Here is a 15904-nt window from a genome sequence, read left to right as displayed (position 1 = left end):
AAAAACATAATTTTGCAATCTTGTCCGTATGTCTGTGTGTCTGTCAGTGTGTCTGTCTGTCTGTGTGTAAACACGATAACTTTTGAGTACCGTTACAGCTAGGTTGATGAAATGTCATATCTAAGTATTTTACCAAAATCGTAGATCCTGATCAACTTTTGAGCGATTTCCGATAACCGGAAGTGGTACTTTTTCTACTTTGAATTTTTCAAAAGCCTATAATTTGAGTACTATTTCAGAGTTTTTCTACATGTACTTAACAGATCAGTTCGGGTGGGTGGGGGGGGGGGGGGGGGTTCAACTTCTTTCATTCACCACTGTCCGTTCACTTTAGGTCAATTATCCAACCCAGTGTATACCTAGGTGTGATATTAATGTCGCTCTACACATTTGTGGTGGTGATGTGTGTGTGTGTGTGGCGGGGTGATGACCAACTCAGAGTGAACATAGCGTCAGTTATTAGATGACTGTTCTAAACATACATATATATTACACAAATATATATTACACAAATATATATTACAGAAATAGATCCTTAAATAAATAGCAGTGGTATTATGACTATAATTTTTTTACAGAAGGGTCCATGTGGGAGGGGGGTTGTAACTGTTTCATATAATTTGTAATCGTTATCACTATCGCCCAAACTGTAAGAATACTACTACTTCATCGTGATGACGTGGTTGACCTTGTCAAAATGTCCCCACCACTACCAAGTTTGCTCATAAGTAAATTTAAATAGAGGTGCCACATCAGTTGTATATGTTTCTCTATTGTAATTTTAAAAAATTAATCACATGATTCAAACTGTAGGCTATATATAAAGTAATTATGTGTGAAGTTTTATGTATAATATTTTCTAATTCTATTATTCGTAAGCAAATACATTATACAGTTGCCCAAAACCAAACACCCCTCTTGCCAAGTGGTACTACCGTAGACGTTTTTTAAACATTGCAATGCATTGTAATGGTTATTTTTAGAATGGCAAACTGGTGCAGCTGTTAATACGTGTTGTAAACGTAGACACTACTAGACTAGTACAATAATGCTGAATTGCTGCATGAAAAAAAATCTTGTGATTTACATAGATGTGCCGACCAAAAATATTTTTTTAACAAATATCATTGTTTAAAACTTTGAGTTTAAAAAGTTTCAAAAAGGCGCCACTTTGATGAAAATGGCCAGAGGGGGAGCGGCCGCTCCCCCTGCTCCCCCCCTGCGTACGCTACTGCCTGTCATCCTTTCTGTAGCATATGCCACGATAAGTTTTTAAGTCATCTATATTCTGGGTTAGTGTTTTCTCTCCAACTGTACACTGGTGTATCAAATGTTCTTGGTGTTTTCCTGAAGGTCAATGTGGCATACTAGTCAGCATATTGTTATCAAGTTGTGTCGGTTTTGATGGACACCAGTACTAATGTACATTGAAAGAAGTTTTAAAGCATGACACAATATAGGTTTTAATTAAAAGAACACTGAACTTTATATTTTGAAATATATTTTATTGCTTAGGATATATAAAAAATATTCAGCAGGTTTATATTTATAAATACTATTAAAAAAATGAAATGTGATAATGTAAGCAACACATTTTGTTTAATATATTATTTAAATTTTATCAGTGGAATTTTTGAATAAAACGAAGAAAACATATATTTCTGATTTATTTTGGTATTATAACTTATTAGGCTATGTAATTTATAAATACATTAAATTATTAGGTGTTAGTATAAAATTTGCTGTCTTTCATTTTGTCCGCCGGCTCTGATGAACAGTCTATGGAGGCTATTCTGTTGTTACTTATGATGGGATGTGTGCAGTTGAAAGCCTTCACTGCAGCTGAAGTTCAACTTAGAAGCTTTTAGTTTTATTAAATTTTTTAATTGAATAAAGTTTAAATTAAATTATATACTATAGTGCTCATGAATTTTGTCACACTTTCTAACCCTACCGGTTCTCTCTTCTTATCAAACAAGATCTACCGACACCTCTGTTTAGTTCGATGGTTTTATCGGAAGACCACTTTTTGTCTAGCAGGCAAGACAATAAAATAATCTTCCATATTCTTACAATACATTTAAGAATATTAATTGTACACGAGCCTGGAAATAATTATAAAAAGTGTACGTCATCCTTAAATAACAACGGAGTATAATCTAGTTGGGACGGAGTAGCCTAACGATAGAGAGCTGGACTGCTAGCCTGTAGGTCTCGAGTTCGAATCCGGGTTCAAGTCAGTAGACCTTACCTGAGTCCACCCAGCTCTGATGGGTACTTAACTCACAATAGGGAAAGTAAAGGCGGCTGGGTATAGTGCTGACCACACTATCTCTTCATATGCCGAGGTCACAGAAACAAGTGAACTTGCCCCATAAACCGTCATATTTAAAAGGGAACTTTACTACTTATTACTATAATCTAAATAGATGTAGGTATAGATGTCTAGATGTCAGTCATTATCCAGTGACCTACTCACCTTTTGTGGTAATGAATTGGCACATACATGCCAGAAATGTTAAAATTGTGTATAGTTTGGGGTCGTCCATAAATGACGTCACACTCGTAGGGGGGAGGGGGGATCTTGAAATTTTAACACAGATTAAGAGTATAGATTAGTTTGCTTTTTTAATGTATTAAAATCTTTAACAAAAAGTATTAGTTCTAAGCTACACCTCACATCTTTCTGTTAATATTCTTTAAAACAGAATAGAATATAGAATTCATGAACTAGATGTACTTCTTACTTAATATAGCGAAATCTTAAAAGCTGCTGACAAATTTAAAAAAAAAAATAGACGTTTATGCTATTTATCTGAAATAAACCAATTCGTTTATGATTGTAGGCCTAGATGTTTTCCTTTAAAACTGAAGTGATAAGCTCGTACGTCATACAACATTGTGAAATGATTCAAATCGCTTTCTTAATAGGTCGGAGCGATTGTGATGCTGGGGCTAGGGGTGGAGGGTATCACCTCTCCCATGGTCCATTCATAATTTTAAAATGTTGATATTGTAATACTGTTGTGAATTATATCCTAGGGTCTGCAGCAGTGTTTCTTCCAGACTTTTTTCTCCGGGGGGGCACTTGAAATTTTCGGGGGGGCGGTAAACTTTCTTCGGGGGGGGCGGACACTGTTAAAAGTATATATTTTCTATATAAATTATATAAATTTCATTTCGTTCGGGGGGGGGGGGGGGGGCGGTTAAAAATTTTCGGGGGGCTTTGCCCCCCCGAAGAGATGCCTGGAAGAAACTCTGGTCTGCAGGGGTATGAGAGTGCATATGGTGTGGAATTATTTATATAATTTATACTAATAAAAGTTTGTTACTGTGTGCCGAGGTAAGAAGGGATGCCACGTTTGAGAGGAGAATCTGGTTGCTATGAGAAATAGGTTAGAACGGTTTCCCTCGTGTTGTGCTACTGTGTGGAGGTATTTGTCCGTCGCCGTGTATTGGGTCAAGTCAGTGGCGTAGCGAGGTCGTGACACCCGGTACGGCACTTAATGGCGTCACCACCCAGAGACGTAGCGACGCTTCCCGGGGACAAACTTTCAATAATCGATTTGCACCCCCCTCCCCCATCACTTTCGATTTGCACCCCATTCTCTCACAGTTTCGATTTCCAAACTTTCGCTGTTCACCTCTTAAAAGACTATTTAACACTCGAATTAATCACTTAATTAAGTGGAATTATCATTTCTCTATATATTTTGCTATTTTTTACCTTGGTGTCACCCCCCTAAATGGTGTCACCCGGTGCGGTCCGCCCCCCCCCCCTTCACCCCCTCGCTACGCCACTGGGTCAAGTCTTTGTATTAGTTGTGTATGTTGTCTATCCGATCCTGTTGAGTCATTTGAATAAAATCGCCATTGTTGATAAATCCACTAACAACCTAACACACCTATTTTTGGAAGAGTCTATTATCCGACATCGGTAGCACAAATATAGCCTCTATAGATAGAAAAGAAATACCTTGATCTAGGCCAAGATCTAGTGCTTCTGGTCTAGTATGTTGTGTGGAAATAAATTCTATTACTAATGTCAGAAGTTTTATCAGTTTTATCAGTTTTGTGCAGAATCTAAATTTAGTAGCAGATTAGCAAACACATAGACAGGCACACACAGTAGGCTACTGCGTCCCACATACATAACTTTAATACATTTCACATCACCACAACTATAATACTACATCACTATTTGATACACATAGAGAAAAGCGTGTATTAAGTACATTACTAAAATTTATGAGCGAGCCTCCATGCTTTTATACCAAGCCATGGGTACTCATGATCACCTGCATTGGTTCCATGACAAATGATCTCAGGACAAATGATCTCAGACAAAATATCTCAGACAAAATATCTCACGGACAAATGATCTCAAGACAAATGATCTCAGGACAAATGATCTCAAGGACAAATGATCTCACGGACAAAAGATACCAGGACAAAATTTATCAGGACAAATGATACCATGGACAATTGATCTCAGACAAAATATCTCAGACAAAATACCTCACAGCAAAATTTTAATAGTGTATTGGATGATTTTAGTTGATTAGAACTTTTTTTTAATTGACTGTCAATATGGTTTTGTTTACTTTTTTACGCATTAAAATTGTGAATAAAATGAATTTGTTAAACTTAACAAAGCATCAAAAGATTTATCAAACCTAATCTTTGTAATAGCTTTTGATTTGAAAAAGTAAAAATGAAAACAAACGTACCCCTTTAGCTTGAAAGGTATAATAAATGATAATGTATAAAAAAACATAAAGTAACATTAATGTTCAAAACTCTCTAATTATTTTTGAAAAATGTGAAAGGGTCATCAGGTCCGTAACATAATACAATTGTTTTTATTGCAGCATCAACTCAAACATAACGCTTACGTTTGTTTTTTTTTTTGCTGGAAGGTGCATGGTTATGATCACACCTCTCCAATACTATTTGATAATGCATTGTTTGAACTCTTGCTCGACATGTTCTAACTTCACATTTCCAAATCTCTTTGCCTGCTACACCACTTATGGCTTTAATAAACATAAATTCACCAGAAACTAATATCCTAAAACCTTTCTGTTAGGTAACTACTGAGGCCATAGCTGAGTAATCACCACCAATACTACTTTGTTTGCATGCACACTACGACAAACTTAGCTCCGCAATGACCACTGTCGTTTAAATAAGCATTAGTCACCTGATCACTAAGGTGTGAGCGACGCATAACAATGGACTTTAGATGCTAGTTGTATCGTCCATGGAGGTCGGATGTCTTTCCCTTAAGGCATGTCTCTACCATCAAAGCCACCTTGATACGAATGTGTGTCTATATTGTTATTTCATCCGCTTTTATCTAGTTTAATCCACCTGACTTGGTAGGATTGTCTCATGTTTGTCAAGCCCACCGACTCTGTCTATCGAAAAAAATTCTTTAATCTTTGCATACTATATTAGTAATGTTAATTTTTAAATGTTTAGTGCAATATTACAAATTTATAAGGTAAACATTCTAACAATTATTATATAGGCCTATAAACAATCTTAAACATAGTAAACAAATAAAATATGACAGTCAATAAAAACATATTCAGGTCAACTAAAATCATCCAATACACTATTAAAATTTTGCTGTGAGATATTTTGTCTGAGATATTTTGTCTGAGATCAATTGTCCATGGTATCATTTGTCCTGATATATTTTGTCCTGGTATCTTTTGTCCGTGAGATCATTTGTCCTTGAGATCATTTGTCCTGAGATCATTTGTCTTGAGATCATTTGTCCGTGAGATATTTTGTCTGAGATATTTTGTCTGAGATCATTTGTCCTGAGATCATTTGTCCTGTCACCCCTGCATTATAGGCCTATATATTTTTAATGTTAGAATTATTTTTTAAAAAATCTATAAAGTAGTTATTTCAAAACGCAGAGGCGTAGCGACCCCTCATGGCGTTTCGTGTCGTTTCGTTAGTTTTTGTTGTATTAAGGACTATCTTCTTGTGTAGAATGCGGTGTGTGGGTGTACTTTGACTTGGAGCAAAATTTTAAATTTCTTTTTATTGTTCGTGGGCGTCGTATGACACACGGACATAGGCGTAGCGTGGGGAGGGCGGGGGCGGGATATATGTCCCCCGGCGCCTACAAAAGGGGGCGTAAAAATGTGTTGGAAAAACAAATCAAAATCTCATTTTAGCTGCAGTTTTGCATTGTCAATATAAAAAATATATGGGGGGGGGTGAAAATGGAAAGTTTGAGAGGAAGGGTGCAAATGGAAAGTTTAAGGGGAGGTGCACATTGAAAATTGAATGAACATTCTTGAAGGACGTGCTCCGTATTCTCCGGGGCCTTGCCACAAGGGCATATTTCGCCAAACCCAATTTTTAGTTTTTATGCATGTACTGTTTTAGTCTGTTGTGGCCTGTTCTGAGTCTAAAGAATCTAAAAGATTATTATACCTTTTTAAATAATTATATTTCTAATTAAAACATGTTTATCCCATTTTATTATCTTTGTTGTGACATGCCATGCACTTGAGTGAACCCACCCCAGGAAAGGTAAGAAAGAGGTCCCACAAAAGAGACCTTGAGGTTGAGTCTTCTTAAAGAACTGCAAACCGTATGCATGATTTGCTAGACTGCTATATCAACAGCAGGGGACCAGACACATTGTACTGCCATGGTTGAGTCTCTATGCTCCACAAGGAGTAAAGAGGATAAAGCCAAGCAAGCATATTATATTTGTAATTTATCATCATCATCTTTTCCCTTTTGTGTTGAGGACATAGTGCAATTATTTTTAAAAGTGCCTTTTGAACTAAAGCAAAGATGTTTAAAATCATTTTTATTTCTTTTTTTAATGAACAATTACAAAATGGACACTCCTCCTCTATAATACATGACTGAAGCAGTAAATAAAATAAAGACAACAATAGTATAAAGTAATACAAAATGCCACAATCAAACATGTGAATTGTTAAGGGGGATATTGCTTTTGGAGAATAACAAAATAACATCAAGTAATTTTTAAGTATATGGAACATACAACATGAAAATGAAGGTAATTATTCTGTAAAAGAATAGACATCCTCAATCTTTTTAGAGTACATATTATAAAATAAACATAATATAGGCTTGTTTTAAGTACCTGTAATGGAATGAAGTAATTAAAACATTGAGAACAGGCAAACTCTATTTCATCTCCCCTGTGTGTCTTAAACACAAATGGGAAAGGATAATGATAATAATTAAATTATGTAGAATTTAAGGCAGCTATTAAATTTTAAAAAAATATTTTTCACCAAAATTGTTGAAAGTCAATTTCAAGCTAACTTCCACACCAGAGCCCACATGACCATTGCCAGGTACAAGACACCATAAGAAGACATCAGCTTGCAGACATTGTTGGTGGAATCTACAAGAGGCATTCAAGAACTTTTTGTTTTGATAAATATTAAGATACTACAGTGGGTTAATGTTGCACTAGATATTATATGAGCCCCGACCTCAAAATGCAATTTTATTCTCAATAATAAATATACTTTATGTTATGCAATATAAACTTATGCTTGAAATCTGATTTTAAAAGGCTGTAAAAAAATAAATCATAAGTGATTATTGATAGAAGTCCAACAAATTCCATCAATTTTCTGATAGTGTATAATAATAATAAGAATGATAATAATAAAAATAATAATATGCACAATTGATTTTATAACAAGCAGTTGTATACACCAGTACAAAAAGCTTCTTGTATTAAAATATTTATAAATGTTATGCAACATAACTCAAGATATAAAACATTGCATACTTGCCAAAAGAGGTGAATATGGTATAAAATTTTTTATTTTATCAATAGTCTCAGGTCCACAAAAAAATACTTTATGTTTTTCTGTAGATAGAAAAATATAATGTTCTATAATATGTTAAAATATAAATAACTATTTTTATTATATAAAGCTTTAACTAAATCCTCATCGAGTTTATGTAATAATTACAATACGATAAGATCACAAAAAGCACACAAATTGAAATGAGTAAACGGAAAGTGCATCTTACAACAGTACTTTTTTAAATGCAGAAAAGTGTATGGATGGGGAATTAGGATCTCGTTTTTGCTTTTTAAAAATGGTACGTTTTACAATACCAGCAATAAACAGAACAATAACAAGAGCATAGGGGTTTCATCAAACTCTGTATAGCGATGTGTAGAATGTATTGACTTTAGCAAACTACTTTTTTGCTAAGAAGCCTGTTTGCTACAGCACTCTCAAAAACACATCTGAGAAGACACGCAGGTCATATTTGATAGTAATAGGCCTATGTCTATTCGGCTTTTAAATCAGCTATACACGATTTTCAACTAGTCTAGTTCAACTAACCAACATCTTTGTATGATACAACCAGCTTTCTATCATGCGTTCCTGGAACAGGTTCTGTCAAATTTGAAATTACTTCCTTAAGTCCATTGAAGTACCAGTTACCATAGCCTGCGATACCGTAAAATGTACAAGTACAGGTCCTAGTTTCTCCAGGATATATGGGTTTAGAACTCAGGAATTCACAGGTCGGGTCCAATTCTGTGTGGTCAGATCCTGGATGAAATAAATTGAATATTTTTCATGTTGTATTCATGTCTGTCATGGGCGTGAAGAAGGACGAAATAGATACAGTAAATGCATTCAAATATACGCTTAACAAAGGGGACATCGTGGTCGGATGTTAGAGCAATTAAATGTCACGAGTTCAGATCGCTGGCAGAGTTCTGTGACATCCCTGAGTCCAACAGGCTGTGATGGGTACCTAGCTCAGGTAAAGTTAATAATTTCAGCCGAGAGAAGTGCTGACCATACTATCCGTTCCCATGTCAAGATCATAGAAACATTACTTTATGCATTTAACAAGGGCATTTAACAAGGGCATGCTTTTTAAATGTAATATACCATGTACAAAGTAGCAGTCTATAAATTATAAGGAATTGTGAAACTTTTAAGGGGGTAGGCTTCAGAAAATAACTTAATTTATTTGTGTATATGTAATTTAGGGTGCTAAAAGCAACATATTTTCAAGAATCAAGCATCAGGGACTCTTTCGAAAATATTGGTTGCCATGGCAACGGCGATTATTTTGAAAAACAAATCTTTTACCGAGTTTTAAAATTTCATAAATTAACATAGTTATTGGCCATAGGATCATTGATTCTTCTTTTACTAACGTAATGTAATTTTTAAAAAAAACACTCTAGAAATATTTTTTTGCAATTTTTAAATTTCGATATGGTGAAAATTCTTTTAAATCAATTTTTAAAACTAAATAGTAGAGTAAGTTCCACTTCCGTTTACCGGAAATGACTGAAAAGTTATTACAGAACTACAAATTTCATGTTATACTAATATACGAAATTTCATCAACCTAGCTGTAACGGTACTCAAGTTATCTTGTTCACAGACATACACATACACAGACATACTGAAAAAATTGCAAAACTATGTTTTTCCAACTTCCTCTATACTTCGTATTCAAGAAAGTCTTACTATTTAAGAAGTATTTACTTATAAACCTATTGAATAAAATATTAATGCACGCTCAATCGACTGCTGTGTGTGGAGTGAGAGATATGATTTATATAACACGATATGATGACCAACTTTCAACTCCTAAACTAAAATTCTGATGCTATCGCCTGCCTAACTGTCTGTAGCTAATGAAATCCCTTCGCCCATTGAACGTACTATATGCCTTTCTATTGGCTCCTAGCTTCTGAAAAATGGCTTCTAATGCCAATTATAAATTAGCTACTATCATTGATCCATTTCTAATTTTTACATAACCTTTCAACATCACATTGTGCATATCGAAATTCTCCAGCATAAATAATTAGTTTGGAATATTTTTGATATCTAAAACAAACGGTCATATGTCAGAGTAGTTATTTTAAAAATAAGTAAACACCTACCATACTTAGAGAAACCAGACGAGCTATTTTTAACTTCAATAACCTCAGAGCCGTTCATGAGAGACATGTTTACAGAGTAGGAGTGTAGTTCTATATATATCATTTCCATTGGAACAGTCACCATGCACCAGTCCTTGCATAAACTACTGTCGCGTCCAGTCGTGCCATTGTTGTAGGACACATTTTCTATGGCATATTCCGGTGCATCCTACAGACATTTTTGGTTGCCATTAATTTATAACAGGGGTCTCTAAACTTTTCAGCCCGAGGGCCGCATTAACTATCAAATATAAGTTCGGGGCCAAAGTTTCTTCCAGATATATCATTGGGTTGGCATTTTTCCCCAGCCACCTACAACAAACATTTATTTCCGTGGACAAAAAGATCACCGAGGGCCGCATTAGAGGACCTCGCGGGCCCGCGGGCCGTAGTTTGGAGACCCCTGATTTATAACAATAGCTACAGGAAGAAAAAATGTACGTCCTTGAGTCCACCTAGCTGATGGGTACTTGACTCACGTGAGGAAAGGGAGAGTGATTGGATACTGTGCTGACCACACTATCCCATTCTATACCGAGGTCATAGAAACACATGAACACTAAATCACCTTCCATGTAACCCATTAGATTTGGGGTCATCCATAAATGACGTCACGCTTTTTTGACGATTTTTACCAATCCCTCCCCTCCGTCACACGTCGTCACAAAAAGCCAGACCCCCCTAAAAATGACGTCACACCTCAGTCTATAACCCCCTTTAAAAGTGCTTTTGAATTTTTCTTAAAACATCAAAATCCAAAATCTTCCAAAATCTTGTCAGAAGTCGGTAAACATGAGTATTTTGATCAATTGCTATTACAATTTATGAAAAACGTTTTCTAAAACGCAAAATAACGGCTAAAACTTGTTTTCTAACATTGCTTTTTCATAACGCAAAAACGTGACGTCACACAATCTGCCCCCCCCCCCCCTTCATCACACACTGTCACAAAATTACGGACCCAGTCTCCCCCCTACGAGTGTGACGTCATTTATGGACACCACCTTTGGAAAAGTTAACTTCACAACAACAATAATTTTAAAATCATCAACTAAAAAGGCGAGGAAGACAAATAAAATAAAACGCATGGAAGAAATCAAGGAATGAGCTGCATTTTGTGTGTTAAAGCATTACGAAAAGGTCAACATTGGTGCCCCAATCAGTGGCGGAGCAAGGTCGGGTGTCACCCGGTGTGGCACCTAATGGTTTCACTTGCAGAAATCTTTTCATTTTGTCGTAAATTATAAACTTAGGTTCCCCTCGACTCAGAAGTGGATTTACAATAAGGTATTACGCTTTTCAACTAAATATTTTTCCTCAGGCAAATTTTGCAAAATTTACTTGATGTAACTCTCCCCTCCTCCATTCCCCACCCTCATATAATACTGTGATCATATAATACTCAAGTTTTTATCTAAAGTCTGTTATTAATAATACAGTTGGATGTAGCAGCCCCTACCCTTGTCGTGACGAGTCAATTTAGCTCTAAACAGTCTATTTAACTCTAATTAATCATTAATTTAACTGAAACGATCAGGTTTTCCGGTATATATTTTGCTATTTTTTGGCCTTGGTTTTACACCCCCCCCCCCCCGCTAAAAGTCGCTACCCTGTGGGTATGACCCCCCCCACCTCCCCCCCCCCCCACCCCCAGGCCCCAATGACCTATAACGGTTAATAAGCGCTAGGTAAAAGAAAAATAAAACATACCCAGATATAGAGCTTAAAATCACAGCTGATATTAAATAACATCAATTCAGTGCAGCATTGAACTGTCTCAACTTTGAGATCCTTACTTGATGAATAACAATGAACATAATCTAGTGAAGCTGGATACAAAACAAAAAATCTATTATGCATTTTTATTAATGACTGAATTGGTATTAAGAAACCCAAAATCACAGAATAACACATTACAGCCCAATATTCCCAAACTAAGTGGCCACAGTTTGATTCAAAATAAAACAAACTATAAATTTGATCCATACTCAGCAGATTAGTTATAGTAATAAAAGGATGCACACTTTTGAAAATTGTGTTTATTAATGTAAAATCTAAATTGTATTTAGTAAAATATAAAATGAAAATAGGTTGCTTAAAAAAGGCTATATATATATTCCATTATGTCCCAAAGTCAACTCTAAACTAGAGACTATCAATGTTTCTCAAAAAATTGCCATATCAAATCTATTTAGCTGATTAAGCATTCCTTACAGGGTGAGTTACAGTTTATCAGTAGCAATGTTTCTTCCAGACTTTTTTCTCTGGGGGGGGGGGGGGCACTTAAAATTTTCGGGGGGGGGGGGGCGGTAGACATTCTTTGGGGGGGGGGCGGAAACTGTTAAAAGTATATATTTTCTGTATAAATTATATAAATTTCAATTCGTTAGGGGGTGGGGGGTGGGGGCGGTAAAAAAAATTTGGGGAGATGCCTGGAAGAAACTCTGATCAATTGTGATAGTTATTATTTTTACAAGGACAATAGTGCACTACATTGAGAGACTGAAATAACAAATTTCATAGAGTAAAAATTTGATGGAGAGAAACATTTCCGAATACAATACATGTCAGAGTTTCTAACATAAATAATAGTAGAGAATGTTACTATAGTTGTCAAAAGCTGAAATTTTTATATGATAAAAAAATGTGGAAATGTGTGATGCTGACTTAAAAGAAGAAATTAATTTTTATTTTTTCTCATGGTTATATTTGAGGTTTTTTGTGTGCTAAAAACAGCACTGAAGCAAACTTATAGTGTAAGGTCTTTCTCTTATTGTATGTGTCCACTCACATTTTATTTCTATCTCAACAAAACCACTGATGTTCTTTTTTCGTTCATCTTCTGTACCCAGGATCATACGGGCTGAAATTTCGTGAAAACCAGGGCCTAGTGTCAAAAGTGGAATTTGAAGGTTACATTTGTTCTGGAAATATCCATTCTCAGGTGTCGAGTGGATTTCAGTAGCATTCTCAATAGCAGTGAGGTTCTATAAGATATTATAAATTGATGACTGTTTAGATAAATAGATCAGTTCGGTATTCTAAATAAGCTAAAAGCACTTTCCAGAGAAAATATAAAACGTAGGCGATGGCAATACCAAGTTTAATTACCAACACATTTTTTTTTATAAACGTTAAAAAAACATTTCTAAAAACTCATCCACACAACTTACAGAAAATCTAGTGTCAATATAAAATTTGCAATCCTCCACTTTGTAGTCAGCCACTGATGAACAATTTATGAAGGCTATTCTGTTGTAAATGTTATATGTGCAGTCGAGTTTGATCCATTCAGCTAAAAGTTAAGTATGTTAAATAGCCTTTTTTATTTTAACTGTATATTGAGTGAAGTTTACACAAAAGGGTATTCCGATATGATAAGAAAATGTGGAGATGTTTGATGCTGACTTAGAAGGAAAATTAGTTGTATTTTTTCTGATAGTTATATTTGAGTTTTTTTAAATGAAGCAAACATATTGTGTAAGGTCTTTCTCTTATTGTATGTGTCCACTCACGTCTTATTTTTATCTCAACAAAACCGCTGATGTTCTTTTTTCCTCCATCTTCTGTACCCAGCGTCATTAAGGCTGAAATCGTATGGTCACCAGGGCCTAGTGTCAAAAGTGAAATTTGAAGGCTACAGTTGTTCTGGAACGATCCATTCACAAGTATCGAGTGGATTTCAGTAGCATTCTCAATAGCAGTAAGATTCTATAAAATGTTATAAATTAATGACTGTTTAGAGTTTAGATAAATAGATCAGTTCGGCATTCTAAAATAAGTTAATAGCACTTTCAAGATTACATGTAATACGTAGGCGATGGCAATACCAAATTTAATTACCAACAATGTTATTTATAAATGTTAAAAAATATGTTTAAAAACTCATCCACACAACTTACAGAATATTTAGTGTTAATATAAAATTTGCAATCCTCCACTTTGTTGGCAGCCACTGATAAACATTTTATGTTGGTTATTCTATTTAATTCATATGTGCAGTCGAGACGCGTCACTACAGCTAAAATTTAAGTATGTTAAATATTTATTTTCATTTAAGTTGTAGATTGAGTGAAGGTTAAATAAAAGGGTATTCTTATGTGCCAAAGAGTGTTGCCATACTTTCTAACACTACTGGGCCAACGCCTCCGTTCTCATCATTTAAGTCCTACAATCAACCTTTTGAGTGTGATAGTTTTTATGGAAGACCCCTTTTTAATTTATCTAACACGTAAGAGTATAAAATATAATTATACATGCAACAATATTAAACGAATGCGAGCAACGTAATTCTAATGAAAAATTATTGTCATCTTTAAATCTTTAGGGGTCGTCCTAAATTGATGTCACACTCGTAGGGGGAGGAGAGGGTCCGTAATTTTGCGACGGTGTGTGATGAGAGGGAGTGGGAGAAGTAGTTTATATAAAAAAAGCAATGTTAGAAAACGATTTTAGACGTTATTTCGCGTTATAGTAAAATGTTTAATAGGAATTGATTAAAATACTTTATTTTGACAGAGTTCAAACAAGAAATTGGTAAAAATATCGATGTTTTAAGAAAAATTCAACTGCAATTTTGATGGGGGGGGGGGGGGGTTTGTAGACAGAGGTGTGACGTCATTTTAGGGGGAGGTCTTTTTGGGTGAGGTAAAAATCGTCAAAAAAAAGCGTGACGTCATTTATCGATGATCCCTTAGTAGAATCTAGATCTAGATAGATGTAGATCTATATCTCTTGACGGTCGTAGTCTGGGGAATTACTCACCTGCCAAATTAGGAAACAGGGTCATACATATCAGAAATATTGTAAATGTGTTTAGTATTGGCATTGTTGAACTTGTAAATCTTGAAATTTTAAAACAGATTAAGAGTATAGATTAGTCTGTATTTAAATATTCATTAACGTTTTTACAAAAGTATAACAATTAAGCTACACCTAAGCCAATAAAATTAATATTAGATAAAACAGAGTATAATCATTATTAATAATTAAGAATACAGAACTTTTAATTTTAAAACATATCATGGGTGTTGATTAGTCTAAATTTTAAAATTTATTAAGAATGAAATAAAACAATTAGATCTAATCTACAGCTAAGCCTATAAAATTAATATTAGATAAAACATAGTAGAACTCTGAACTCACGAACTAGATGTACTTCTTACCAGATCCAGATGTAGCGAAATTCTTAAAAGACTACTGACACATTTTGTATTCCCTGATATCTTTTATCGTTAAAAATTATGAGATAAGCTCTTACGTCATGAAACAACAGTGTGTAATGTTTCAGACATAAAATCTAGTCCAAGGTTTAAATCGCTAGTTGACACTCTGTGTGTGCTATTAGTAACTTTGTTTTGCTAGGCAAAAGAATAATTTTGTTTTTCTATGTTTTAATGTTTAATCATATAAAATGTTTCTTATTAAGTTAAGAGTCTGTATGTTCACTAAAATAATAGGATTGTTTTTCTCATTAAACATAAATTATATTTGCATTTAAGTGGCGTCACGAGGTCGGTTGTCACCCGGATATCTTTAAGTGTGGTGCTTCAGAGTGTATTTATCTATTCTTTGTTACTAAATAAATGTCACGATAAGTGCAATTGCATTAAGTCCTAGCAATGTTGAACGTGTAAATCTTGAAATGTTAAAACTGATAAAGCTACTGATAAACTTATAGCTACAATTTATGTTATATAAGACATAATAGAACTCACGAACTAGATGTGTTTCTTACTGGATGAAGTGAAGTGCCAAAAAGCTAGTAATGGAAGTGACGAATCTATGATAAAATCTTCATTTTAAACTATTTATCTGAAACCAGTGGCGTAGCCAGGATCGTCTCAAGGGGGGTTCCAATTTTTACCCGGGGACAAACTTCGATTTGCACCCCCCCCCCCTCAAACTTTC

At 34.8% G+C, this 15904-nt stretch overlaps 1 protein-coding gene across 1 annotated transcript; it reads right to left on the bottom strand.

The window, feature by feature from the left end:
- Positions 1-6866: 6866 nt before the first annotated feature.
- On the bottom strand, positions 6867-15209 carry LOC131950147 (uncharacterized). Its single transcript, XM_059312195.1, has 11 exons — positions 15140-15209; positions 14759-14838; positions 13897-14015; positions 13510-13705; positions 13168-13289; positions 12786-12981; positions 11705-11823; positions 9956-10163; positions 8382-8594; positions 7811-7891; positions 6867-7414 (listed from the first exon to the last, which is right to left on the bottom strand). Exons 2-11 carry the CDS (start codon positions 14820-14822, stop codon positions 7323-7325), a joined length of 1410 nt encoding a protein of 469 aa, XP_059168178.1. The 5' UTR covers positions 14823-14838; positions 15140-15209; the 3' UTR covers positions 6867-7322.
- Between the last annotated feature and the right edge of the window lie 695 nt (positions 15210-15904).

The sequence above is a fragment of the Physella acuta genome, unplaced genomic scaffold (genome assembly GCF_028476545.2).
Source record: "Physella acuta isolate Inbredline_101_S28 unplaced genomic scaffold, ASM2847654v3 ptg000738l, whole genome shotgun sequence".
NCBI lineage: Eukaryota > Metazoa > Mollusca > Gastropoda > Physidae > Physella > Physella acuta.
Note: the sequence above shows the minus strand (reverse complement) of the source record. Positions and strands in the feature narration are given on the sequence as shown.

What these genes read in the sequence shown, in the direction of transcription:
- LOC131950147 (XM_059312195.1), bottom strand. Translation starts at nt 14,822, where the DNA reads ATGCCAATACTAAACACATTTACAATATTTCTGATATGTATGACCCTG. An exon ending in ATTTTAAGCTCTATATCTGG is followed by an intron (nt 10,164 to 11,704) that starts GTATGTTTTATT and finishes AAATGTCTGTAG; the next exon opens with GATGCACCGGAATATGCCAT. An exon ending in TGTATCATACAAAGATGTTG is followed by an intron (nt 7,892 to 8,381) that starts GTTAGTTGAACT and finishes TTCTATCTACAG; the next exon opens with AAAAACATAAAGTATTTTTT.